Source organism: Curcuma longa, chromosome 1, assembly GCF_044706935.1.
Source record: "Curcuma longa cultivar G26 ecotype Majalengka, Jawa Barat chromosome 1, ITB_CL_G26_1.1, whole genome shotgun sequence".
Lineage (NCBI taxonomy): Eukaryota > Viridiplantae > Streptophyta > Magnoliopsida > Zingiberales > Zingiberaceae > Curcuma > Curcuma longa.
Genome location: NC_133861.1, coordinates 17491353 through 17516888, shown reverse-complemented (window position 1 = coordinate 17516888; position 25536 = coordinate 17491353). Strand labels below are relative to the sequence as shown.

The window sequence follows — 25536 nt, the reverse complement described above, 5'->3', positions numbered from 1 at the left end:
TAATAGAATTAATTGTTAGATCTGCCTCACGAATTTTAATAAATTTACAGATCTAATATAAATTTCAATTTATATAAACTCATACACATACTTTTAATTTTATAATAAATCTAGAACATTATCAATAAATATATTTAACATACAAATATGTAGTATATATATATATATTTATCAATAATTAATATATAATTTAGTTCATTATTATAATAAAAAAATGTCATTTTAAATTTAAAATTTCTCGTAAAACAATTTATGAAATACCAATATAATATTACAAAATTTGAACAATAAAATAGTAATATAAAATATTTTTACTATAATATTAAATAGTTATATATGTTAATTAATTGTTTTTAAAAAATACATATGCCATGAAGTATGATAATTAACAGTATACTATATTTATTATAAAACTAAAAAACTCGTGTACGGTCTCATTTTTTTCAGTAGAAATCAAATTTTTTTTAATGTAACTTGTGCTTTTTAATGTAACTTGTGTATACAATTACTAAGCCACATTTAAGTTCAGAGCTATGAAGCTCAACTCGTCCCCAGAACCAATGAAATCATTTTCATCAAACATTGAATCTTTCATAAATACGCCTTCAAAACTTCTGCTACATATATGATGCATAAAAGTGGACAAAATAGTCCCTTTCCAAGAACTGAAAAGTTGAAGGAAAAAAAGAGGAAATAGTCTAACAAATCCATAATAATAATGGTTAATAGATAGTAAGAGTCATCCAAGATACAATCAAGAGAGTGTTGGTTACAATGATGCCTTTATGTGCTCGACTGCTAGGTTGAAACCCATTAGAATGCTCTCAGCATTTGCTAATTAAATAACTAAAGGATTTATGAAATGAATGCCATAGAATTTTATGAAAAACAATCTTCAGATTTGAATTTTCTGAAATTTCTCAGCATGTATTTAGACAATTTGAGAGAAAAGGACAACCAGACACAGATCAAGCATGCATAAATCATAGTGTTATCAAATGCATCGCGAAGACAAATCAAACATGGCAGGAAACAATAATCTTACAATTAGGGTGGCATTTGGCAACAAGCATCAAACGCTTGTATTGTCACCAGCAACAGGAACAAGAAGAAAAGAGAGTGCTTTAGAATCTCGATGCATCGCCAGGGTAACCATTTTTAGAATTCAACAGAGGCTGGAGAGCTTTCACGACGATGCTCATGTTTGGGCGGAGATCAGCTTCATACTGTATGCACAAAGCAGCTACGGCAGCATACTGTTTCCAAGATGGGAAAAGGATGAGCAAATGAGCATGAGCTGCAATTGCAATTCCTATGGGCTTTATCCACTTTCCTCCTATAGGTTACAATTACATCTTTTAAATACCTTTCGATAGCTCTTAGATGAACTTGTGTAGGCTGCAATTACATTTATCAAGTAGCTTCATGCTATTCCTATGGGCTTTATCCACTTTCCTCCTATAGGTTACAATTACATCTTTTAAATACCTTTCGGAATCGAGTTGTGCCAGGTTAAATTTCAAAAGCCCTTCAACTATGACTCTCATTTCATAAGTATGACTTTTGTTTTATACAGTTATACAAACTTTCAGATATCATAAAGGTGTGCAATTTCTTATTATCTCTCAATAAGGTGCACTAGTTTTCTAATTTGATTGTTAAAATGACTAAACCTGAAGGAATTGAACGTTTAAGGATAATACTGATACAAAAATATGTACCATAACAAAACAGGGGACATAGTGTGAGGACTATTTTCTAGTCGATGTTCAATGGTAATTTAGTAGAATTTATACACAATCAGTATACTTAATGCTACTTCAAATTGAATTAGAAAGAATGCACTAGACTAATGTTGTTGTTACAAGTGATTACAATTCTTACATTAACATCACAAGAAAGGTAGTGATTAGCAAATGCTAATAGAGGGAATATAAAATATCAAAAGAATTTTCAGTTGCATCCATGTATCAGACTGCAAGATTAGTGAGGAAAGTTCAGCACCTTTGCAATAGATTTCTGAGGGTAGTCTCCTCCTAGTTTTTGATCTACGATTTGGTGGACTTTATCTTCAGTTAGCCTTTGTGTTGCCTGCAAATGATCAATTTGAAACAGGAGTTAAGAATTCCATTTTTCCTTCTTTTAAAAAACAGAGGGAAGCCAGCAGGTAGTGTTGATACCCATGTCACAAGACTCTGCTGTCCCCGTGGCAAACTCGGATCCACAGGTTTACGTCCAGTTAAAATCTCTAAAAGAACAACACCAAAGCTGTAGACATCGCTCTTGGAAGTAAGGTGTCCTGTCATGGCAAACCTGCCAAGCAAGGTGAAAAAACCTTAACTTTTAGCTCTTCCAAGCCATCTCAAAAGATTAATTTCAGTGCCTCTGCTTGTTATCCCAAGTAGTTAGGCATTTGAATGTATGCCCACAATGTGAGGGATTCATTCTCATATATGATCAAAAAATGACAAAATAAATCAATTTCATTGACAAAGTAGAAATGACTTCTCAAGAATTTTAACTTTAATGCTTGTGTTTGAATAAAGACATAGAATTCTATGTCAAATGTTATTTCATTAATTTGACTTGCCTATGGAACTAGTAAATCTTGTAGGAAAGTCACAGAATAGCTTACTCAGGAGCATGATAACCAAAAGTTCCAAGAACTCTGGTGGACTGGAGGCGTGCTGCCATATCAGGACTCTGGTTCGATATATCAAAGTCCCCTATTTTTGCCACATAATCCTCAAACAGAAGTACATTGCTGGACTTGATATCACGATGAATGACACGAGGTTGTGCTTTCTCATGCAGGTATTCAAGTCCTTTTGCAGCCCCCACAGCAATCTTAACTCGTTCTGCCCACGGCAAAATTATGTCTGGCTTTGCCCCTTCAGCACCCTTTTGCCCTGAGGGTTGATTGATTTACATTATAATGGTTGAGAATTGAAAAGGAAAATGCTTGCTAGAAAGAAACTAAATAGACTTCATGCTCATTATATAAAGAATGCATTGCTCATGATTCAATGAGTTTGGTATTGGGGTACTTTATTTTCACTCAAAATTCCTGCTGAAGAAGGATCACTCTGATGATAAAATCAACTTGAAACAATTATGTTGGCCAAATCCTTGCTAGTCCGTAAAATATATAAATTGGGCCAATCCTTATCGAGTTCAAGCGTAGTTTTAAATTGATCAATCTTGTGCAGTAGGATCAACCTCAAGTTCCTTTACTGACGACTTAACTTTATGGAAGTATAAGGCATCCAATCAAACATTTAAGTTTGCACCAACGTTACAAGCTGAAAACTATATTCTCCTAGCTATTTTTCTAGTTATTTTCCTTGTTGTCATCATGTTATATGAACTTATTTGCTTAATAAACCAGTGGATCAATTCTTTCCAATACCAAGCATATCAAGTTTCAACCTAACTTGAATCTTAGGCAAGGTAAATGATAGTTCTGATGTCAGTTAAAGTATTAACAAAGTGAGTCAAAGTGCAATCGTAGTACACACCATGTAGGATATCATGAAGGGATCCCATGGAAGCATATTCATAAGCAAGAACACGTAGACTTCCTCCATCCACACAGTAACCCAGAAGCGCAACCAAATTCTCATGTTGCAACCTTGACACCATAGATACCTGCAAAATATTTTATTTAGAGGAAAAAGAAAACACAAATTTCATTGAGAACAAGCAAATCAATTGCAATGATATTCACCTGGGCTAAAAATTCTTGGTTAGGCTGCTTAGTATCATCCAACTTTTTGAAGATAGATCTTTTGCCATCATTCAAGGTACCAACGAAAACTCTAGCATAAGAACCCTCTCCAATTAAAGCTGAATTGCTGAAATTCTTTGTGATTTCCCTTATTTCATCAACTGGAATAGAAGGAACTGCAATTGGCTGGACTCTAATAGGTTGGGTATTATTAGGAGTTAAATTTGGATTATGATGAGGACCACCCTGTCCTGCATTATTTAAGAAAATTGGATAAACTTGTACAGATTTTAGCAAATAGGTTTACATACATGAAAAACTTATGAATCCTCTTAAATTTTCTACATAGTAAAAATTGAACTCACCCCAGCAAAGCAAAATATTTGGGGTTCACTACTCTGACCCAGTAGACAATTACAATACAGGAACATAGTTGGCATAAATGGGAAGGCTAAAATCAAAATGTAGAATAAACTGTCTATTTTGATATACAGATGAAGAAAAACATGAGGAAAGCAATCTCGAATATAAAAACTTAAATTTTGTGTTAAGCCTTCAAGCAACAACTATATCACTTATCAACATAGACTTTATTATCCTCGAATCAAATCACAGACTTACCTACTACATTAGCAGATTGTCCCTCATGATAAGAAGGCAGGACATCGGGCTTCCTAAAACAACTGAAGCACATGATTCTTTCACTCAGATGCAGCCGCACTTATCTTGAAATAATTGCTTTTAGTTCTGGAAAAGATAAACGACAATTGCAAATGCAGCAAGAAATATAATCAATGGAAAGTTCTTAATAGATAAACCATTTCACAATGGAATTTCTTTTATTGTTCATTGTAGCACAGGTTGAGGTCTACAATTTTTGCATAGACGAATTCTCTTCATTCTAACAAATAAAAATTGCTGCTCTTAGGAGAGTCACATGCCCTGGTAAGGCTCAAAGAGAGATTTTAATATAGTTTTCCTTGTTCTTTGTTGCTATAGTCACATTGTCGATGACTACCAACACTTCCAAGCTAAAACAAGCAAATTTAAATGGTCTATTTCTAAGAACTTTTTTTTTTTCAATAAAGGCACTACGGCGAGTATATTTCATCGAGTCTTTGCGAAATTAAAACAATTAGGTTCATTTAATATTCACACCCTCCACATACAAGTTAATATCAATCAACAAGCATTATATTGTTTTGATCTCCTAAAACCCCCAGGTAATTGTATGAATACAAATACTAGATAAGAAATAGCTATTGAGGAGACGGAATAGGGACTAAGAAACCGTTAGTTGACCGGAAACTGAAGAAATTAAGCTGTGAAGAAGAAACTCACCTAGCTCTGAAAGAAAGAGAGGAGGATCCGGCGGCGGCGAGCACGATAGCAGGTGGCGCGCAGGATAAGAGTGCGGAGATGAGATGGAAGCCCCAACTGAAGCGAAGGACGGCAAGGCCTTTTAAACTCTGCCGGTGGCATGTTCCATCACCGTGATGAGATTGCCATTTTGTTACTTACACTGGAAAAATGAACCCCGTTGCTACACAGAACGACCACGCCCCCATTGGCATAAAAGTGGGGCCCATTAGGAAGCCAGCAAGTGAGGCGGTAGAGCTATGAGCTAAGCAATCATGTCGCAAAATAAAATATGAGCTGTGCTGTTGACTAGTCTTGGGGGCTGGGCACGTGGGAAAGCTTGACTTGAACCAAGTCAATGGAGGTCTACTTGCCGTTAGATTTCATGGACGGTCACAATCTGATGAAAATTCGGAATCGCAGAAAGAATGTGTTCATTCGTCGAACAAACAGGGCACGAATATTTTTTTGACAGGCAGCCAGCGGTACCGATTTGTACCAAACTTGGGATTGGATATTCCCCATTTCCACTTTTATTCTTCGAGCGAGTGACAAGGTGCGTCGCCGGTGGATTTTATTTGTTAAAAAGATGAATTAATGTTTTTTTTTAATCTAAAGATTTGCTTAATTGGATATCCCACGACTCAACTGGAGCATATATAATAATACCATTATGGGAAAGAAAGAGGGAACACTCTAAAATAATACAAGGACAATTTTATAGGGTAAAAACGAAAATACATTTTTTTAATATCCCAGCCGTGTATTTTGTTAAATTTATTTTAAAAATGACCACCAAAACCCACGAGAATAAATAAATTCATTAACCATTTTACTTAAAACTACTATATTAATTATATTTATTTATTTATTTTTAATATTTTAAAATTAAAATGAAAAGGACTCAAAAACATGCAAGATCCATGGTGGATCAAAATAGTTGAAGATACGCTATATGCATTGTAAGTCATCGAGCAATGTCTATTATTTATTTAATTTATTCTGCAGTGCCACAAGGATTATCTAAAATATAGAATTAAAAAAATTTCAGCTCTATTATTAGTATAGATATATATAGAATAATACCACACTGTTACTTATCAATTATAAAAAAAAAGATATTTTCTAAAGAGCAAAGACCCTTTAAAGAATCACATGTGAAACATTGAACGACAGTTCAATACTTCTAGCTCATCTCAGAGCCAAATGGGATTTTGTTAGTGGTCGCGCTAGGCGCCATCACCATTCACCACCCAGGGTGCTCTGTTATTGGATATATACGCGGCCAAAATTTCCGAAGTCATATTGTGATTAGAAATTGAAACTGAATACAGTCATAATTCAATTAATATTTAGCATTGAGATTTCTCTGCAGCGGTAATGAATTCCATAAAACTGAGGGTAGTTTGACAGAGACTGGCGAAACAAAAATTAAAAGAAAATATATGGCTATTGGCTAAAAGAGAAAGCAAAAACGATCAAAAAAGATCACCAGCTAATTGTAACAACAGATGTGAATTGTGATGGCGAAAGCATAATGGATAGGAGTACGAAGCACCATCTAAGCTAGCCAACAAGAAGCCAGGATCAGCTTTTGGTAGTTTATATATAGTATTTGTAACAACTAGAACAGATGATAGTAACTAAACGTCTGGCTTTTCCCAAAGGGCTTAACCATCTCCCAGGTGAAGTCAGGATCATCCCTGCCAAAGTGACCGTAAGCTGCAGTCACCTGCCACCGCCACCTCTTCAAGTCCAGATTAATGATAATCATCCCAGGCCTGAAATCGAAATTCTCCTTCACAAGCTTCAGGATCTGCTTATCAGAGATCTTGCCAGTGCCACAAGTGTCAACAAACACAGATAGCGGCTCAGGTACACCAATTGCATAAGAGATTTGGACGATGCAACGACGAGCTAGTCCGCTGGCCACAATGCTCTTAGCTGCCTGCCTTGCAATGTAAGCACCGCTGCAGTCAACCTTGGTTGGGTCCTTACCAGAGAAGGCACCACCACCATGGGCTCCCCAACGACCGTATGTGTCGATGATGATCTTACGACCAGTAAGACCAGCATCTCCATGAGGCCCACCGATCACAAAGCGGCCTGAGGGATTGAGGTGGAAGATAGACTTTTCATCTAAAAATTGCTCAGGATGACAGGTTTGATGACGTGCACCTTGAGGTCAGCAGCAATCTCATCGTCAGTGGCAGTTTCATCGTGCTGGGTGGAAATGAGGACAGTGTGGACACGGAGAGGAACCATAGCTCCATGATCATTGCAGTACTCGACTGTCACTTGGGTTTTACCATCAGGTCTCAACCAGGAGCAAGTCCCGTTTTTGTGGACTTCAGTGAGGCGTGCACCAAGCTTCGTAGCAAGGACATGGCTCAAAGGCATCATCTCAAGAGTCTCATCTGTCGCATAGCCAAACATGTGTCCCTGGTCACCAGCTCCTATCTCCTCAGGGCGCTTAGTGAAGTGCCCATGAACACCTTGGGCAATGTCAGGAGACTGTGCTCGATGTTTACAAGCACCTTGGCAGTGATCAGCATCAAGCCCTACCTCGTTGGATGTAAATCCAATTGAGCGGCAAGTGCTGCGGACAATCTTCTCATAATCAATGCTGCCCTTGGTGGTGATCTCACCAAAAACCATGACCATGTTAGTCTTAGTGCATGTCTCACAAGCAACCTTGCTGTCAGGGTCTTGCTCAAGACAGGCATCAAGAACTGCATCAGAAATCTAATCACAAAGCTTATCTGGGTGTCCTTCATTGACAGATTCAGAAGTGAAAAGGAAGGTGTCCTCCATTTTACCTAAAGTTGGGTCAACATAGAAAATACTAAATTACTCAGGATACTTTTGTTACACTCGTATACATAATTATACAGACATCACGTAAACTTATGGCCTACCTTCATCAAGAAGAGAGTAACTTTAAGAAAACTCAGAGTGCTAATAATACTGCAGTAATTCTAGTGAAAGTATGCATCTCCATTTAGAGGAAAAGGAATATGCAGGAGTTGCAAAAATAAGCAAAGAAAACATTCAAACTATAAAAAAACCAGCGCCAAAGTCATGCTTAGAGAAGTATAGATAATGAAGAACTTATTAAACAGCTCCAAAACAAAATTAAAAGAAATACAGGTTTAGAACTTAACTAAAGGCATGTTTATAAAGAACATTTTGATAACAAAGAGCTTATTAACAACTCCCTAATTTTTTTTAAAAGTAGTAAATACAAGTTTAAAGAGTTTAACTAAAGGTCTATTATAAAGAACATTTTGAAAGCTGGAAAGGGACAAATCCCAAAGTAATTCATTCATCAAATTCCCCACTCCTGAATTAGGGATGAAGCAGAACAAGACAGTCCAGGCATCAAAGATACAAACATAAAATGAAATCATAAACAAACAAGTAAATGTAAGTTTGTATTCACTAAAGCAGCAATCTTCATAACAAAATTGAAAATTTGTTTAAAAGAGACATGTAAACTCAGTATATATTCATGGTGTATCTAGATGGCATATCAGATGTAATATTTAATTCATCACCATTAGTAGACATTGTATTTGTTTATGTACATTTATAATATAAATTTCATTTAACTCCCTTTATATAAGAATAAAAGATATGTGAAGAATGAGAATTTTATTTACAAACACTCCAAATTCTCTTCAATGTTTGATATTTGAACGAGCCTAGAGATAAACCAATCAACTTAACAATGTTTATGAGGTTTGTTACTGTCCAGCTTACATAGTAATGAGACTAGCAAAATAATAGCAAGCTCTTTGGCTCATCATTCTAATTGGAATTATGGTCAAGCTTTTTAAGTTGGGTACGTTAACAGATCTAAGTTTTCCTCAACTTCAACAATACCCAGTAGGTATCCCAATCCAGATCTAAACAAATAAATAGAAGTTATGAAACAAAACCAGACTGGCCATCTAATAGCGCATATACTTGGAGGGTAAACATAAGCAGGAATGACTGACTTAAAGCGTCCAAGTAATTCTGTAAACAATGTCTACATCACTTTTGTAGAAATAAATTAGGAAGTTATAACGAGAACTCCACAATAAGAAACTACAACGACTTTTACCAAATTCCTTGTTTAATGTTAACTAAAAGGAAAGTTTACACGATGAGATATCTCGGTCATTCAAACCGCATAAAAAAGCAAAAACTGTCAGCTTCCGGAGGAAAACAGAAGGCGAACTTCTTCAGAGAAGAGCAGAAAATTATGATTCTAAAACAAACTTCCAAGAAATAAATTATGGAGAAAGAAGCGAAGACCGATATGCTATGATGTAAATCCTACAGCAAAATAAAAGGAGAAAAGAATGTCTAATTCGGTATATGACTCCCACAGAAGGAGCATTTCGCATAAACCGATATAACCAAGATTATAACTCGAAGTAATCAAAATCTTCCTAGATCTAAAAAACACCAAGCATCATCACGAAAAATGGACTCCAGAATCATTGAGACCAAAGATATTCTAATTCAACTACTGAAATCTCGGGCAAACAACTAAAAGCAGCAAGATCCACTGATCATTAAAAAAAAATCTAACAAGAATGGAACGAAACTTTGGCCGAGGGCAACGAAGTTTCGTAAAATACAAAATAAACAAGAAAAGAAAGAACGGAAAAATGTAAATGAGAGCAGAAGAGAGATCTGCTCACCGAATCGAAAGATCGAGGCGCCGCTACGAAGGGAGGAGGAACCGACTTCGAACGTGGAAGCATTCCAGAAACCAGATGCCCATGGCGAAGACTCTCTGCAGCCACGCCACACCCTTAGGCCATTCCCGGTTATTCGGTCTCCCCAGTCCAAAGTTGGGCCCACGTCCTATCCAAGTTCATTCTGCTCACCGGCTACGATCGTATACAACAAACAAAACACGGAACATCGAAATGCTCCTCTCTCGTTAATTTCTACTTTTAATTTCTCTGTGTCGAATCAAAGTAATTAAATCTTATATTTAATCATTTTTAAAAATATATTCTATTATTTATATTGAAAATATTAATAGGATAACTATTGTGAGCAATTATAAATATAAACGGCACCTTCGTTGCCTTCTGATTTGTGTAATTCGAAGGCGTAACCAAAAGGGTACGGGCGGTCAAGGGCAACGGAGACGGAAGCCGCGCCTGCTCGCCTCGTCTACCGAAATCCCAATCCCAACCTTATTTTTTTGACGCCATGAAGCACATCAGGCCCTTCAAACAAGAATTTACCTTCGGTTCGTCCTTAATCTCGAAGTATACTCTTTTTTCCCTCCGATATTTTATCTTCCTCCGTATTTGCAGAGGAGCGGCTCCAGGAATCCAAGGAAATCGTCGCCAAGTATCCCGATAGGGTTCCGGTAATCCCATTTTCACCTCTTGTTTACCACTGGATTGTTAAGAGTTGTTTTTAAAAATTTCCCCTTTATCGAGAGAAACTCTAGTGCGATTGTCTAATTTCATCAAGTATCTTGTTTTCTGTAGGTTTGGGACGAGTACTTTATGTTTTTATTTGTAAATGCCTCCCTTGTGATGTTCTTGAGATTTGACGAACATTCTTTCCTAGTATATACGAATTTATTTGTCCTTTATGCTAGTTTAGGGGCAAAAAAGAATGGTTTTTGAACGTTCTTCTAACAACGCTATTTTCTAGGAAGAACTGTAATTTTTTGTACAAAAGAATGCCCTACTGGAAAAACACTAACCGAGTATGGAATATGCTTCTTGATGTGGTGTTGCAGTCTAGAAATAGCTTTTTTTCATTGTATAATTAGATTTTGGCTTACTAATTAGTCTCATATGCTACTGAAACGAGCTCCTTACTCGTGGAGATACTAGGCCTGCTTCATATATTCCTCAAGAAAATTGAACATTGCTTTAGGAGAGCCATGTTGGACCCAAAAAGGTGTAGGGTCAAGTGGTACTTTACTACACGTAGGTTCTGTGCAGCTCAGATTCATGGTTGCTGTTGCTATTGTGTTCTCATGATTATAGCTGTAAGATAATGACAAAACTAGTTGACACATCATATTATGAGTTAATAAGAATGATGGAAAGTAATTATTGCAAAGCAATAATACTAAACTCAGAAATATACATATGGAGCATACTCTCAAGCACCCAATGTTGCCATATTTTTATATAATGTTTCAGTGTATTAGATTTGTTAGAATAGGTAGTTGCGGCTTGTTTGGTCACCAGTTATTGTGTTGAGTTATAACATAGATGAATTGTTATTTTTTTTCTTTGAATAGATTGGGTTTTTCCTCTCAATTCAGCACAGAGAACGTCTCTTTCCATTTATACTGTCCAATAAAACACCAGTTTTTAAAAGTGGTGACACCATTTCTCTGATTGAAAATGTCAGGTGTGTACCTCGAAGTACATCAGACTTCAATTTTTAACATGCAGATTATATGTAGGTCACTGGTTTTAATTTTTAGTTGAGGTTCATCAGTTAACACTTTTTTCGTTCATCCATTACTTTTTTTATTTCTCGCCTTGCATATCTTGTTCTAGATAAGAGTGCCCTTTTGATAATCCTGACTAGTTCGACACCTTGCATGAGAGAAACATTAAAGAGGAGATGATGAAGTATTTGTTGTAACTTCCTTGTCGATAAGAGTGAAGAGCATGTTATATTAACCAAATGATGATAATTGTGGTCACAAGAGACAATTGATATTCCATTCTGCATTTATATTTAAATTTAAAATGCAGCATAAACGGTGTTTTCTCAACTTTAATGCTTTGACAAAGGTTATATTAACTAAGTATAAAATACATCTACCATTTCCATGGTGTTTTTCCCCCTTTTCTTAACTAGGTTATTGCGGAGAGGTTTGCCAGGAGCGATCTTCCAGAGTTGGAGAAGAAAAAGTAAGTTTCAACTTCAACTTTAGGATTCTCTGCAGCAGTGAACACCAAAAGAAACTCTGTTGCTTACTCATTTTTGGCACCTTGAGCTATATTCTTCTGCATGGAACAATAATAATTTAAAATCATATACCTCTTTGCTGTTTTGACACGTTGGAAACTCTTCTTTTCTGGAATTGCAGTAATATTCAAATCTGAGTGGATTTCATGTTGTTAAGACAATAGCAAATTCATGGCTAGTATGTTTTTATTTTCATTATGCACAACCAGTTCGGCAATGTAATCACCGTACTGATTTGTTCTACTGTAGATATTTGGTTCCTCGAGATATGTCAGTTGGGCAGTTCATTCACGTGTTAAGTAGGAGGCTACATCTTGCCGCTGGGAAAGCGCTTTTTGTGTTTGTTAACAATACTTTGCCTCAAACAGGTACTACAATTCTTCACATTCTTAATCTTTTTTCGTTAAAAAAACTGTGCTTATATTAAAGTGGGCTTTCTTGAAGCTGCCATCATGGATTCGATATTCGAATCATACAAAGACGAAGATGGGTTTCTTTACATGTGCTACAGCAGTGAGAAAACATTTGGATAAATTCATCTCACAGGATAATTTGCTCACAACTTTTTCGTCTGTTTATAAACATTAAAAGTTCTACGGCTTCACTGTATTATGCTTTATTACACCATTGTATCTTTCAGTGTAGATTGGGTCAAAAGATGTTCGAATCTAGATAAATGTCAACAGTGTGTTTCAGCTCATTAACTGTCAGTTATCTGGTATGTAAATAATTAAATTGAATGAAATTGACAGATTTGTGATACTAGAAATTGAACCTATTAGTTGCATTTGGGGTGTGGCTTGCTTGGTTCTATTACGCCATATTAAATAAAGTGATATACGATGCACGGGTGTTTCATTTTATACGATCAATCTTTTTCTTTGAAAATGAGCCATTACTCTTCCATTCATTCTTCAGAGTAAATTGATCCTAAATGTTCCCTTGGACTTCGCAATAAATTTTACTTTCGTGTTATGAAAAAAAGAAAATCTTAGGAGAACAAACATTAGTGAAAATTTGGTAGAAAATCGCATAAAATTTTGCCATGCAACGTTGTAATTATCAGTCATCAGTAGAAAATACAACCTTGACAATCTGTTTAAGCAATATAAATCTTAATAAGATTTTGCGAAATCATGCAGATCCAATTGCGTCGTTTTTTTTTCATTCCATATCTATTCCCATTTAACTGGATCTTACGTTTTCACAGAATGTATAATCTGAATCCACCTTAACAACCAAATGAGAATTGCTTGATTTTTTTTCCATATCGCAAATCACTAGGTGCCAATAATTTACGGAATAAACAAACAGCCGTGAGAATTAATTAATAGTGATGGCCAGAAAAATCCTAGTAGGGCGTTCAACAATAATCAGCTAAAATCAGTTTATCCAAGAAAACAAGAAAAAACTAAAATAAAAATAACACATGCGATATTACATTTACGACGACAAAAATGCCGTGAGGATTCCTCCACTAAACCTATCAAAAAATCTGACTTGGTATACAAGTGCAGTTTTCCAGTAGCAATGAAAATAAACCGCCAGAAACCCTATAGGTATCAATCCAACACAATCCGTTCGTAGCTCAACGAGTCATTGTCAATGCCAACTCGGTATTAGTTGAGGTGCTCGACATCCCTGAGGCTTCCACTGTCCGGCCCTGGAAATTGTTCTGGCAGTTCATTTCTCGATAAAGATCCATTATCATATCCAGGTGATAACAGCAACCTTGGCCCTGAGCCAAGTGAATTGGGTTCAGGCCCTGCGACCAGTGAAGGTGCAAGTGCATCTGCCGGTCCAGTAACATGTGGAGCTTCCGCTGCGGCTACACCAAGATTAGTTGGAGGTTCATGACCAGTAGCAGGAGTAGAGTCCCAGCCACTCGGCCTCTTAACCCTCTCACGGCTCCTACTCCTGCTCCTGCTTCTTGATGACCAACTCCGGCCCCGACTCCAACTGCGGCTTTGACTCCTGCTTCTACTTCTGCCTCTGCTTCTATCATAACCCCATGTCCTAACCATCTCTGGACTACGGCTATAATTTCTCTCCCTGCCCCTTTCTCCGAATCCCCTACTCTGCCCATCATAACGCTTCCGTCCATCTGAATTTATGCTTCGATCATGTGGACTCCATTCATACCGATCCCGACCTCCATGTCCACCTGGCCCACCAAACCCACGACCTCTAGGCCCACGACCACCAAATAAATCTTGCCTCCCACCACGCCCACCAAAGCCACCAGGACCATCCCTCATGTCACCACCATGCCCACCAAAGCCACCAGGACCATCCCTCATGCCGCCACCACGCCCACCAAAGCCACCAGGACCATCCCTCATGCCACCACCGCGCCCACCTCTAGAGTTCCACCTACCGCCGCCGCCGCCACCGCCACCACCACCACCACCACCACCACCACCACCACCACCACCACCATTGCCTTCACCTGAATCCCAACGATTGGGTTCATTACGAGACCTGGACAGCAGAGGGCCACCACGACCAGCCATCTCACGAATCTCAAGAGGAACTCGCTGATTTGCACCTTCAAGAACTTTTACAAGATCACCAGCATGCTTCCGATCTTGGTCAGTGAAGAATGTATATGCCACACCTGTAGCACCAGCCCTCCCTGTCCTTCCAATCCTATGGACATAGTCCTCAATCCCAGTAGGAAAGTCAAAATTGATAACCACCCTGAAGCACATAATAAAGAAAGGCAAATGTCAACCAATGTTTGTAAACCCAAAACTATAGCTTTTCCAAACAAGTTTGTCAGCCCAAATATTAAGAAAAATTGACATATGGATGTGGTTAAGAATGGAAGTATTCTTTTAAAAATAATCATACATTGACAAAGCAAACAATGAACAACTAGTGTAGCAATCTTTAAATCGGAAGATCCATGCAATATCCTAAGTGGTGATTTTATTTACCATGCGATACAATAATACTCCATGTAAATTATCTAAACCAAGTCAAAACTGACATTAAATCCTTACTATATACCAATGTGTGGGACATATCAATAAAACTGAAATTCAAAATAAACATTGATAGAGTACACTGGTAAAATTTCAACATCTAGGCTTCTAGCTTTCCATGTACCAACGTTTTACTATTCAATTATTCATACAAGAGAAGCTGAGACAACAACAAAACCCAAATCAGTATTGACTAGGACCACAGGAGCACTAAACAAAAACTACTGGAGAAAAAAAGATTTGAGAACATGCGGACATGCAGTAAAACCTACCGGATTTACAAAGACAAAAGAACAAATGCTCATCTTTAAGAGACAAATTTAAGGCAGTTACATAGAATATGCAAAATTTAACAGAAGAACAAAACAAGTCCCATTAAGTTGAAAAAAGGCCCACCTGATGTCTTTGATATCAAGTCCCCTGGCAGCAACATCAGTGGCAACTAGAATTGGAGCTCTGCCAGTACGAAATTGGGATAGAACATGATCCCTTTCACCTTGAGATTTGTCACCGTGAATGGAAACGGCACCAAATGTTCGCCCTAGACTACGGGCCAGCTGATCACACTGCCTCTTTGTTGAACAGAATATAATGATCTTAGATCCACGTTCCTGAGTTCTAAGAATCTGTTCCAAGCGCCTCTGTTTATCCATTGGGGCAACAACCTCTATATGCTGAATCAAAATGAGATGTGAATTTCGCAATCAATAAAATAAAGAAAAGGGAGATATACTAAACATTTAGTGTTCCAGAGGATCAAAATAGGGAAGTCAGATTCACCAAAACTAAGAGAGACCATATTATTAGATAATATTAAAAACAAATCTAAGGTTAACTGTAACTCAGCAGAAAACAATATATAAATATCTTAAAAAGACAACTGAAGAACTCAAGTAAAATACAGAATTATTATGGGAATCAACAAACAATCTTACCATCCAGACAATTGTTATGAATAATTATGCAATTCTCTAACGAAATAAGAAAAACATAAATAAACAGAAAGTTGCAGAAAGAGACTAGAAGAAGATATTAAATTGCTATGTTTACCTGAGTGATTGACTTGTTTGCAACAAGTTCATCAACATTACCAATATTCACCTGAACCGGATTCTTCAACAGATCATTGGCTATTTTTCTCACTTCCTTTGGCCAAGTTGCCGTATACATAAGAGTTTGCCTGTGAGGAGGGATCTCATTCACAATCTTCCTAATTTGTGGTTCAAAACCCATATCAAGCATGCGGTCAGCTTCATCAAGAACCAGAAGGGAAACTTGACGGAAGCTGATTTTCTTCATCTCAAGGAAATCATTGAGGCGACCAGGAGTTGCAATTACAATATCTGCTCCTCGTTCAATCTCTTTCAGTTGAGGACCTTTTGGAGCTCCTCCATATAAGCACTAAAACAATAAGATAAAATCCGACACCAATTATCAAAGCATAAAAAAAATTTAAATAATGTATACACAGTAATTGATTCATCGTAATAAGGACATTTGTTCAAAGGACTATATGTCAGTCATGGATGGTTCCTGAAATTTTTGTTGTCAAGAAATCAGCTAAACATAGAATTTAAAATACAAATAGAATGCATTCACAAGATACACAAGTAAACAATGCCTGTATAATATAACATGTGTTGGATAAATGGAGAAAAGGCTAAAGGTATAACTATGTGATTCATGCAGTCAATGAACTACTAAAATGAATTTATCAAGAATTCTTCTTTGATGGGGCGGTATTTTGTACGATAAAACATTACAGATAATGAATAAGAAAGCATTAGCAACATCTAATTTACTGAGATTGCAAAGGAAAAAATAAAACTTACTGCACAAGAAATCCTTGATGAACGGCCAAATTTAAGAGCCTCATCTTGTATTTGAGAAGCAAGCTCTCGAGTTGGAGCCAAAACCAATACAGATGGTCCCAACTGAGGATTATTTCGGCAACATCTCAGATGAATGAATGCAGGTATAAGGTAACCTAGTGTTTTGCCTGAACCAGTTTTGGCAATTGCAACTATGTCCCTGTTCTGTAAAGCAACAGGCCATGTTTGTGCTTGTATTGGTGTTGGAGATGAAAATCCAGCCAGATGCATCTGAAAAGCAATTAAGAAAAATAACATGTAAAACAACCATTATGTGGCATTATCATAGTTAAATTTAAAATCCCTGAATCGTATTAAATCCCCAAATAGTTGGGACAAACAAAGGCTTGATGGCCATGACTGAATCGTGTTAAAATCATCAAGGGTATATACATACATACTCTAACTTACCAACACTTGGTAAAGAAAATCTTGATCAAACCTAATATTTGTCAAATGAATATAATCAGTTAATGATATGATTTCATTTTGGTTCAGTACACCTCTATAGAAATGATCCAGCATTTGATGCAGGACATACAATCCAACACCATTGCCATGTGTGAAGTCACAACTATAACCAAAGTAAGCCAAGAAACTTAATTTAACTTATAGGTTTCCCTTGTGGCAGAACATAGTAGGTCCATACAGATCCAACGCTATATATATTCAGTGTAGACCTGGGCCCAAAATAAAACCCTCTCAAAGGAGATATATTCACAAATGCATTTTAAGGTGTTTGTCATAAGTTGTGAAATACTACAAAACACTGCCACCCTCATGGTAGCTTTTGGATATATTATTATAACTTGAAGATATTGTTATTTGAGGAAACATGATCATTCTCAGCATCCTTTTCTTATCATTGATGTACATCCAAAAATCATGGTATGGTTTCACAATCATCTACATCAGTAACAAGGATTTCATCTAGTAGAAATTCAAAATAATCCAGGGGTTTTTCTTCCATTTTAACCTTCATCGATTCTACAATCATAAAATAGTGTTGCATAAATGCAACAGACCACAGAGATGAAACTGCTATCAGCTCTACATTGCATATATCAAAAAATTGCCAGTAGTGTTAGATTATTTTTATAGAAACATGGATGTATGCAGTAGATGATACACCAACCCTAAGTTATATGTGGACTGGAATTTGACCAAGCCCTTCACTGGATTTCAACAAGCAGACCAGCATATACCTGAGTCAAGATTTGACTTGTCTCAACTAGTCTCACCCATATTCTGTCATAAAATTATGGAAGAAGAAGGTTCTCTCTGAACGCACACATAATTTCCCATCCTCTACACTCTTATTTCAAGAGTGATCTTGCGAGAATGGGTATTTAATCACTGTGAAAAGTAACTTTTACTGTAAATAGATTGATTATCTTGTTCAGTATCTTAGTAAAGAGAGAAACTGTTGTTGCAGAAGCTAACTAGTCCTCCAAAGGAAGTCATTCACAAGATCGAGAATTACTAGTCAATGAAGATTTGGGTGCAAACACTCTTAACAATCATGGAACAACACCTAGGTTTTCTAGGCTGGAATTTCCCAATTATGGGTGCATGAAGGATCTGAATTATTGAACCAGCGGATATGAACCCTACTTTTCAGTGGAAACCAAAGAAAGAGAAGAACATCGTGTATTTCCATCTAATCTATGATGCATAGTTGTGTTTCTTCAAGCTTGCAGTGGACAGTCCTGATCTTTTGTGGCCTCAACAAAATGGCAGAGTTACAACAAAGCGGTCAATACATATCAAAAGATTTTGAAAGACTTCAACTATATGTTGGGTCCCTAATGACTGAAAAAGAGGTAGACTTTTTTGTAAGCAATCTTTATCCTTGTCTACAAGTAGAGGTTGAAGGCCAGCAACCAAGGAGCCTCACTGAAGCAATAAACTTGGCTTGCCTGTTTGTGCTTCAACTGCTAAACATCTTGGACACCACAAACCGCCCAAATCTAACACATAGACCTCATCTGCTACCTACAATCGTAGTGGGTTCTCATCTGACCACCATCAAGAACCTGAATCACACAAATGGCAAAGTGACAAGCACAAAGGGTTGTTCCAACTTTCAAGTGTAATGGACACCATAAACCCTTGCTATCTGAAGTTTCTGGATGGAAGGAGTGAAAAAGAAGGATTGCTTACCTGATCAATCCAACAAACCAGAAACCATCTTGCATGCTATCTTAGGGAACTGACATCCAAAACCATGTAAATACAAGCCCAGCTGTAGGGCATAACACTGTGGGTGCTCATTGATTCTGAAGGTACCCACAACTTCATGAGTTCCACCATTTTAATCTAAGTCTTGAACTAGAACAGCAAGCTGCAATGTCAGTGCTTGTGACTAGTGAGGACAAGCTGCAAAGCTCATGAAGATGCCCAGGAGTGTAGCTGCTATTGGGAACATAGCTAATACAGGCTAACGTGTATCTCTTGCCTCTTAATGGTTTCAGTGTAATCTTAGAAGCCCACTAGCTTCATATGCTGAAACCAATTGCATGGGACTTTGATTCCATGACCATGAACTTCTTCCTGCAGGGAAACATGTGGAGTAGTGAAGCATCAGGCGACAAGGCTGGCAACTCCACCAAAGTAATCCACGTGATGGACATGCAAACCAAGCACTGGGACATACATGACTACATCAGCAAGTATTCAACCTTGTTTGAGACTCAACACACGCTGGCACCTCTTGAAACAAATTCACCAGATGATACTTGCAGATAATACAGATAAGACAGATCCAATTGCAGTTCCGCCTTAGCACTACCCATTTTCTAAGTGAGATGAGACTGAGCATCAGTGTGAGAAATGCTGCAACAAGGTATAATAAGACGAACACAGGTCTTTTTCAGCTCTGATGTAATTAATGCAAAAGCAGAATGGAACATGGAAACCCTGTGTCTCTTAAATCAAAGACAAATTCCCTATTTTAGTGATTAATGAGCTACTGAACAAACGGCATGCTGCTTCACTAAGCTTAGTCTCTGCTCCAGCAATCAGCAATAAGGATGCAATGACAGGATGATGAAGAGATAGCTTTCATACTCACCAACAGATACTTTGAGATCTTAGTGATGCCATTCATACTTAATGAATTCCCCTCCCCACACAGTAAGTGGCAGCAGCAGGTAGTGGTGTGGGGGATCCACATCGAATAGTGGAGGACATGGATCAAAGGAGAACATGGTGTGATGATGGCCATCAATTATCAATGGTTATCAGTAGTATATGTTTTAATTAAATAGTTAGAGGAATTGTTATGGTTAAATGTTCTCTTATTGGTCGGCATGCATGATCAATGTTGGTCGATGAATGCAACCAATTCATATACATATTAGACCAGCAACGCAATAGAATGGATATGCATGTATTTCCCAGTTTCTATACTCTGTCCAATGAGAAGATTGAGCTCCCTTCCCTCAATGAGGCACAACCCATTAGCATAGATCAAAGGAGGAAACCAGTGGAATAACAGAAAGGCTAAAAACATAAGCATGTGCTTGACACACATAGGGAACGATTCATATATACAGTATCTCATCGTCTGCGAGTTGGTTGGTGGATTTAAAATCTCTCGTCCCCCCAACACTGGCACATATCTGTCCTCGGTCAAAGCAGCGCATCGTTGACACCACTCCTCAGCCCACCTCCTTACTTTCCATGGCATTCCACTGGATCCTCCACTAGTTAAACCATGAAACACTCAAGGAGGATCAGAGTGATATACAACATGCTATCAAAAGATTACATACATTTCTCCTATGACCAGACTAAACACTAGCACAGTGGATTCCTCTTTTGACAGTGACAAGAACAAAGTAGTTAAAGAAAAGAGTTAGACACACCAAAAAAGTTATAATTATATGTATACAGATATGTGTGTATGTATATATAAAGCATAATTAGTCCAAACTACTTGAGGTCAGCTATGTAATCTTACTTGGCCAATGAACTCTATGCAAGGTAATACGCACCTAACTGAAAACAATGGTAGCTTTTAAGAATAAACCATAAAAAATACCTCTCTGAGAATCTCTGGAGGGAAACCAGTGGCTTCAAATGTCATGAATGGTAGAGGAACATCATTTCCCTGAAATAATAGTAAAGCTAAAAAAATTATTAAACAATTCAGTACACGTAATAAACAGAAGTAAGCTAATGGAAATGACACTCCAACTCATATGTCTCAAACACGGTAAAACAACATGAGAGACAAGGCTATTATGTCTGCTCTCCATTACTTATACTTACTGCTCATAGAGTGTTATAGAAGCTAGGAACCAGATTGTGATCAATGTATAGTCAATTGGGGAAGGTAAAATGTATATCACCAATTAACTAATTTTGCACATTTCTGTGAACCACGCAACGTTGTCTAAAATACACAATATAATGCTGAGAAGCAATCTCTTATGCAATGTGGTCCAAGACCATTTTATACCATTGCAGTAACTTCGTGATGCTTCCTGTATGCATCTGCGACAGAAATATTGTGAAAATCTGATGGGCCCAACATTCCTGGTGATGGCCGCAATACATTTGCATTATGAAAGGCAGCATGACCATGCATATTTGGTGGTGCATTTTGTGAACTGATGCCCACTCCAACTGAGAGACCTGGTCTGTCAAAGTGAGGACGTAAACCTGGACCCTGGTGCAAGAAGAAACTTATCCATTACTTGCATCAACAATCTGCTCAGCATAGTAGCTTCACATGAAAAGGAAAATAGTACAGCATGTATAGATAAATTACTGGACTATTTCTACATCCCCATCAAGCAAACAAGAATATACTGCCATGTCAAACAAAGGTATCAAATCTAAAGAAATTAATTTCATTATTGTTGTGATGATGCTTGAGCAGAAAACAAATCCAAAAAGTTATATCTGGATTAATAGTCACTTAGCAAGCATATTCAAATCACATAGATGTCTGTAAATAAAGCCCATAGAATAACTTAACCTCCTGAAGTCCTATGGAATAAAATTGATGCTATTGAAAATGGATTTCAGAAAGTCAAGATCCTCCTACAATGCACATCACCAAAAGATATAACAAATTATTTAAGCTATCAAAATAGTTAGATGTAAAAGGAATAGTCAAAGCATGAATTTCCAAAAAAAAACTAGAATGGAATAATATTTCAAGAATGTCGGACATGTGTTGTCCTAGAATCCTCTTCATTCAGAAAGGATGACAGATCACAAGATTAGGATTGGTTAAAGCCAAGTGATGTTGAATCTTTACAAAATAATAGGAGAAAAAAAAAAGAAGAGTAAACCATACTGAATGGCTTTTTGGAATGGGAAGAGCAGCGAGCCTTGGTTGATGTGGGTACATCATTGATCTTTCCAGTTTGGCAGGAGGATAAAATTCATTTCCTGGAATTTCAGGTTCGGCCTCTTCAAACATTGTCTTTCCATCTATCGGAGGTCGAACAATTGGATTAGATGATGAATTTGAAATTCCATTGCCTCTCTGTTGTTGTATCCCAAAATTTGTTTCTATTCCTGTATTCCGTGCCTGAAAAGGGGAAGCATTTTGCATACTAGTTCCACCAAGCTGATTAGGCGATTGAGAGGTCAAGCCAACCCCAGATGGAATACCAACCTGAGGAACCAAATCTGGCAGGTGATGACCAGCTGATGCAACACCAGATGAGGGAAGTGTGCCTAGTTTTCCCTCCTGATGCAGTGCATCTTCCATCCAAGGAAACCTGTGTTGCTGCCCTTGTGACTGTTGTACCTGCTGGTTTCCATTCTGAAGACCCTGTGACTGTTGACTTTGTTGTTGTCCAACTTGTATAGCATGCTGGGTCTCCTGATGCAAAACCTGATATCCTTGTGAAGGTGGAGTCCGTGACCCGAGTGTTTGCTGGCCCTGCTGTTGTTGATTTGGAATTTGCAACTCTTGTGGGCCTTGTGGTTGCTGCCCCTGCTGATAAGTCATTGGTGTACCTTGTAAATGTTGTACTTGTTGGTGAGAAAACAGAAATCCATGTTGTTGCTGAACCACGGGTGGTTGCACCAGCGACCCTTGGAGATAAGGAACATGCTGATATGGACCATCCTGTGAATGATTTGGCAAATACTGTTGAGATGTTTGTGGTGCCATCTGATGAATTGGCAATTGATGTGACTGATGAATTGACATTTGGGTATTCTGAAGTAGCACTTGCTGACCATGATGATGCTGAACTTGAAGATGCTGAGTTGATGGTTCTTGTGATTGTTGTGGTGGTGGTGGTTGTTGCTGCTGCTGCTGCAGCGGCTCAGTTAACTGGCTTTTCTGCTGAAATGATGGCTGGCTAGGCTGTTGTTGTGGCTGTGTTTGAAGCCCACATTCCTGAGCAATCTGCGGGGAGGGTTGAAGTGAGGTGGTGATATTGGGAGGAAAATTACTAGCCACAGGAGTAGGAGCAACCTTATGCATGGAGTTTGAAGGGGGAGGGCCCGTTGGCAGTGGAGGAATAGATGCAACAGGTTTCTCATATTGTGTAATGTTAGTTTCTGGATTCCAATAGTATAAGAAGCCAGTGTTCGAATCGATCAAACCTTTCCATGGCTTTGGAAGTGTTGGATCATCAGGTGCATACTGCGGACCCAATGAACCAGGGGCAGCATCAGCTGTTGCCATAAGAAGAGCTTCACCCACAGGCTTAAGAATCTGCGAACTCTATGCTGCAATGGGATGATAAAAACCATGTCTTCAGTGCTTGTGTTCGAGTCCTAAACACAAGATCATACACATAGCTTTTAATGTGAAAATAGATTTTAAAAAAAAACAAAATACTACTCGTTCAGACTCGTGAAATTATTGATTCTGTATGTGAAGATGAAACCAAGATTAGACATAGAGAACTTAAGGTTACTTCCGCATATACTTCTCTAAATCATCGTGTCATTCTAATTTCCATAGCTTAGCCTCACTGGACCCGCGAAATTCACTCTCTTCCCAGTGCAGAACTGGATCAACTAAAAGCTTCGATATAAAACCCACACAAAAATAAAACCCTTAAAGCACATAAATCAGTCTGCACCCAAGGAGAGGCAATGTAATGAAATAATAGGTCTAGGTTTTCCGATCAAAACAGTATCATTTATAGAGCAGGGCTAACAAGCAGACAAGTCTTGCGCTTTGCGCACCATCTCCAAATTTTTCGTGATTCATGAAGTAAAGTCAGAGGGTACGAACTAGACAAACTCCCAAAGACCTAAAAACCTTATTTTATCGCATGAACCCACGAAGAACCATTAGAACCCTACAGAAAAAAAACCGAACAGATGAAAACTATGCATAGAGTCGAAGAAGACGAAGATAGTACCTTCGAGGATGCTGGCCAGCGAGCAGCCCGGCGTTCCCTCCCAACTCCGGGACTCCGCTCCAATTGGAGATGCGATGGAATAAAGAGGAGGGTGAGTAGTGGTCTCGAAAACCAAATAAAACCCTAACCAAGCCATGTTAACTTTTGCGTCTCCCCCTCATTTTTAGTGTAATTGAAAATGGAGACACGTGGAAATAAAATAAAAATTACCTTCAGAAATTCATCACTGGTCAATTGCCATTTGCCAAGGTCATCGATTTAAAGATGTAGTTTATTTATTGATTGTGAAATTATGCATTGCTTAAAATACCTTAAAAGTTATTTAAATACATGTAAATTTTTGTTAAAAAATGAAATCTTGTAGTGGTTTAATTAAAAGTTTGATAAGTAAAATGACTGGAATTATGGATTATTAAATTATAATGATCGAAATTAAAAAATAATTTTTTGATGATGCAATGTGATTCTAAGATATGTATTGGTGTTCCTTAAATATGTAATTATTTTTAGCTTCAATTATAAATGGCTTTTGTGATTATCTTGATTTTTAGTTAAAATTTATTCAAATGTAATTTATTTATACTAGATTAACATTGTGCTTTAATATGAGATTTCTGATCATTATTGAGGCAGATCCATTTCTAACTTGATTATCACCTATTTTATCATGCAAGGAGGCACGAGAATGAACTGTCATAGCATGGAAGACACCCGAATCATGTAGACTAATACCCATCATGAATATAACGAGTATAGCTGTGATGCATCCACAGGAGAAAACAAAGGCATATTGAAAAGATATACCGCAAGGTACAAGTACGTTTTTTTACTTGTGAAACGAAAGAGATTTTGATGAGCTTGCTGCCAATGTGAAAGAAGGCCTTGGGGTTCATTTTGTAGACAACTACGATCAAATTTTTTGAGTTTGCTTTCGGAAGTGAGCATGATGAGCATGGAATTATGAGCAATTCCTGTATTTTGATTTTTGCGATGAGCCTGGGAGTGGTTAGGGCAGGAAATTTGGACATGTTACAGTTCATTTTCTTATAATTCTAGGGACAACGATAAAATGGAACATATTGGAACAGAGAAAGTATGGTTGGGCATGCTTTAACACGAGTATATTCTCAACGGTGGAGCTTTTAGGTGAAATAAGTGACCTCTCCAAACGCTTCACTTATAAATCATTTTTCACCATAAGACCATCATGTCCTTCAAAAGTTAAACATGGTGACAAAGAACATGATTCCTCAAGAAAATCAGGTTCCCCATTGAACTTTTTCTTT

The 25536-nt window shown here is 37.6% G+C and overlaps 3 protein-coding genes and 1 pseudogene across 9 annotated transcripts; 1 reads left to right on the top strand and 3 right to left on the bottom strand.

Moving 5' to 3' along the window:
* Positions 1-939: 939 nt before the first annotated feature.
* On the bottom strand, positions 940-5156 carry LOC141828444 (putative receptor-like protein kinase At2g47060). Of its 3 annotated transcripts, none has more exons than XM_074715876.1 (8): positions 5069-5156; positions 4349-4474; positions 3728-3978; positions 3519-3648; positions 2636-2909; positions 2181-2313; positions 2005-2091; positions 940-1256 (listed from the first exon to the last, which is right to left on the bottom strand). In XM_074715876.1, exons 2-8 carry the CDS (start codon positions 4419-4421, stop codon positions 1125-1127), a joined length of 1080 nt encoding a protein of 359 aa, XP_074571977.1. In that variant the 5' UTR covers positions 4422-4474; positions 5069-5156; the 3' UTR covers positions 940-1124. The 3 variants fall into 3 exon arrangements, with proteins under 3 accessions (XP_074571977.1, XP_074571993.1, XP_074571986.1); XM_074715892.1 differs by having other exon boundaries at positions 4349-4401; positions 5069-5146; XM_074715885.1 differs by lacking the exons at positions 940-1256; positions 2005-2091 and having other exon boundaries at positions 2227-2313; positions 2591-2909.
* A 1354-nt stretch (positions 5157-6510) lies between these two features.
* LOC141831252 (S-adenosylmethionine synthase-like) lies at positions 6511-8147 on the bottom strand (annotated as a pseudogene).
* A 2053-nt stretch (positions 8148-10200) lies between these two features.
* LOC141840942 (autophagy-related protein 8i-like) lies at positions 10201-12796 on the top strand. Its single transcript, XM_074729084.1, has 5 exons — positions 10201-10343; positions 10411-10466; positions 11933-11985; positions 12293-12411; positions 12488-12796. The coding sequence occupies exons 1-5, from the start codon at positions 10304-10306 to the stop codon at positions 12574-12576; spliced, it is 357 nt and encodes a 118-aa protein (XP_074585185.1). The 5' UTR covers positions 10201-10303; the 3' UTR covers positions 12577-12796.
* A 584-nt stretch (positions 12797-13380) lies between these two features.
* Positions 13381-24336, bottom strand: LOC141840603 (DEAD-box ATP-dependent RNA helicase 40-like). Of its 5 annotated transcripts, XM_074728971.1 has the most exons (10): positions 24251-24328; positions 23350-23654; positions 22537-23280; positions 22213-22449; positions 21367-21576; positions 20947-21015; positions 16863-17132; positions 16081-16431; positions 15427-15704; positions 13381-14743 (listed from the first exon to the last, which is right to left on the bottom strand). In XM_074728971.1, exons 2-10 carry the CDS (start codon positions 23560-23562, stop codon positions 13663-13665), a joined length of 3453 nt encoding a protein of 1150 aa, XP_074585072.1. In that variant the 5' UTR covers positions 23563-23654; positions 24251-24328; the 3' UTR covers positions 13381-13662. The 5 variants fall into 5 exon arrangements, with proteins under 5 accessions (XP_074585072.1, XP_074584926.1, XP_074584998.1 ...); XM_074728825.1 differs by having other exon boundaries at positions 22213-23280; XM_074728897.1 differs by having other exon boundaries at positions 22213-23271.
* Between the last annotated feature and the right edge of the window lie 1200 nt (positions 24337-25536).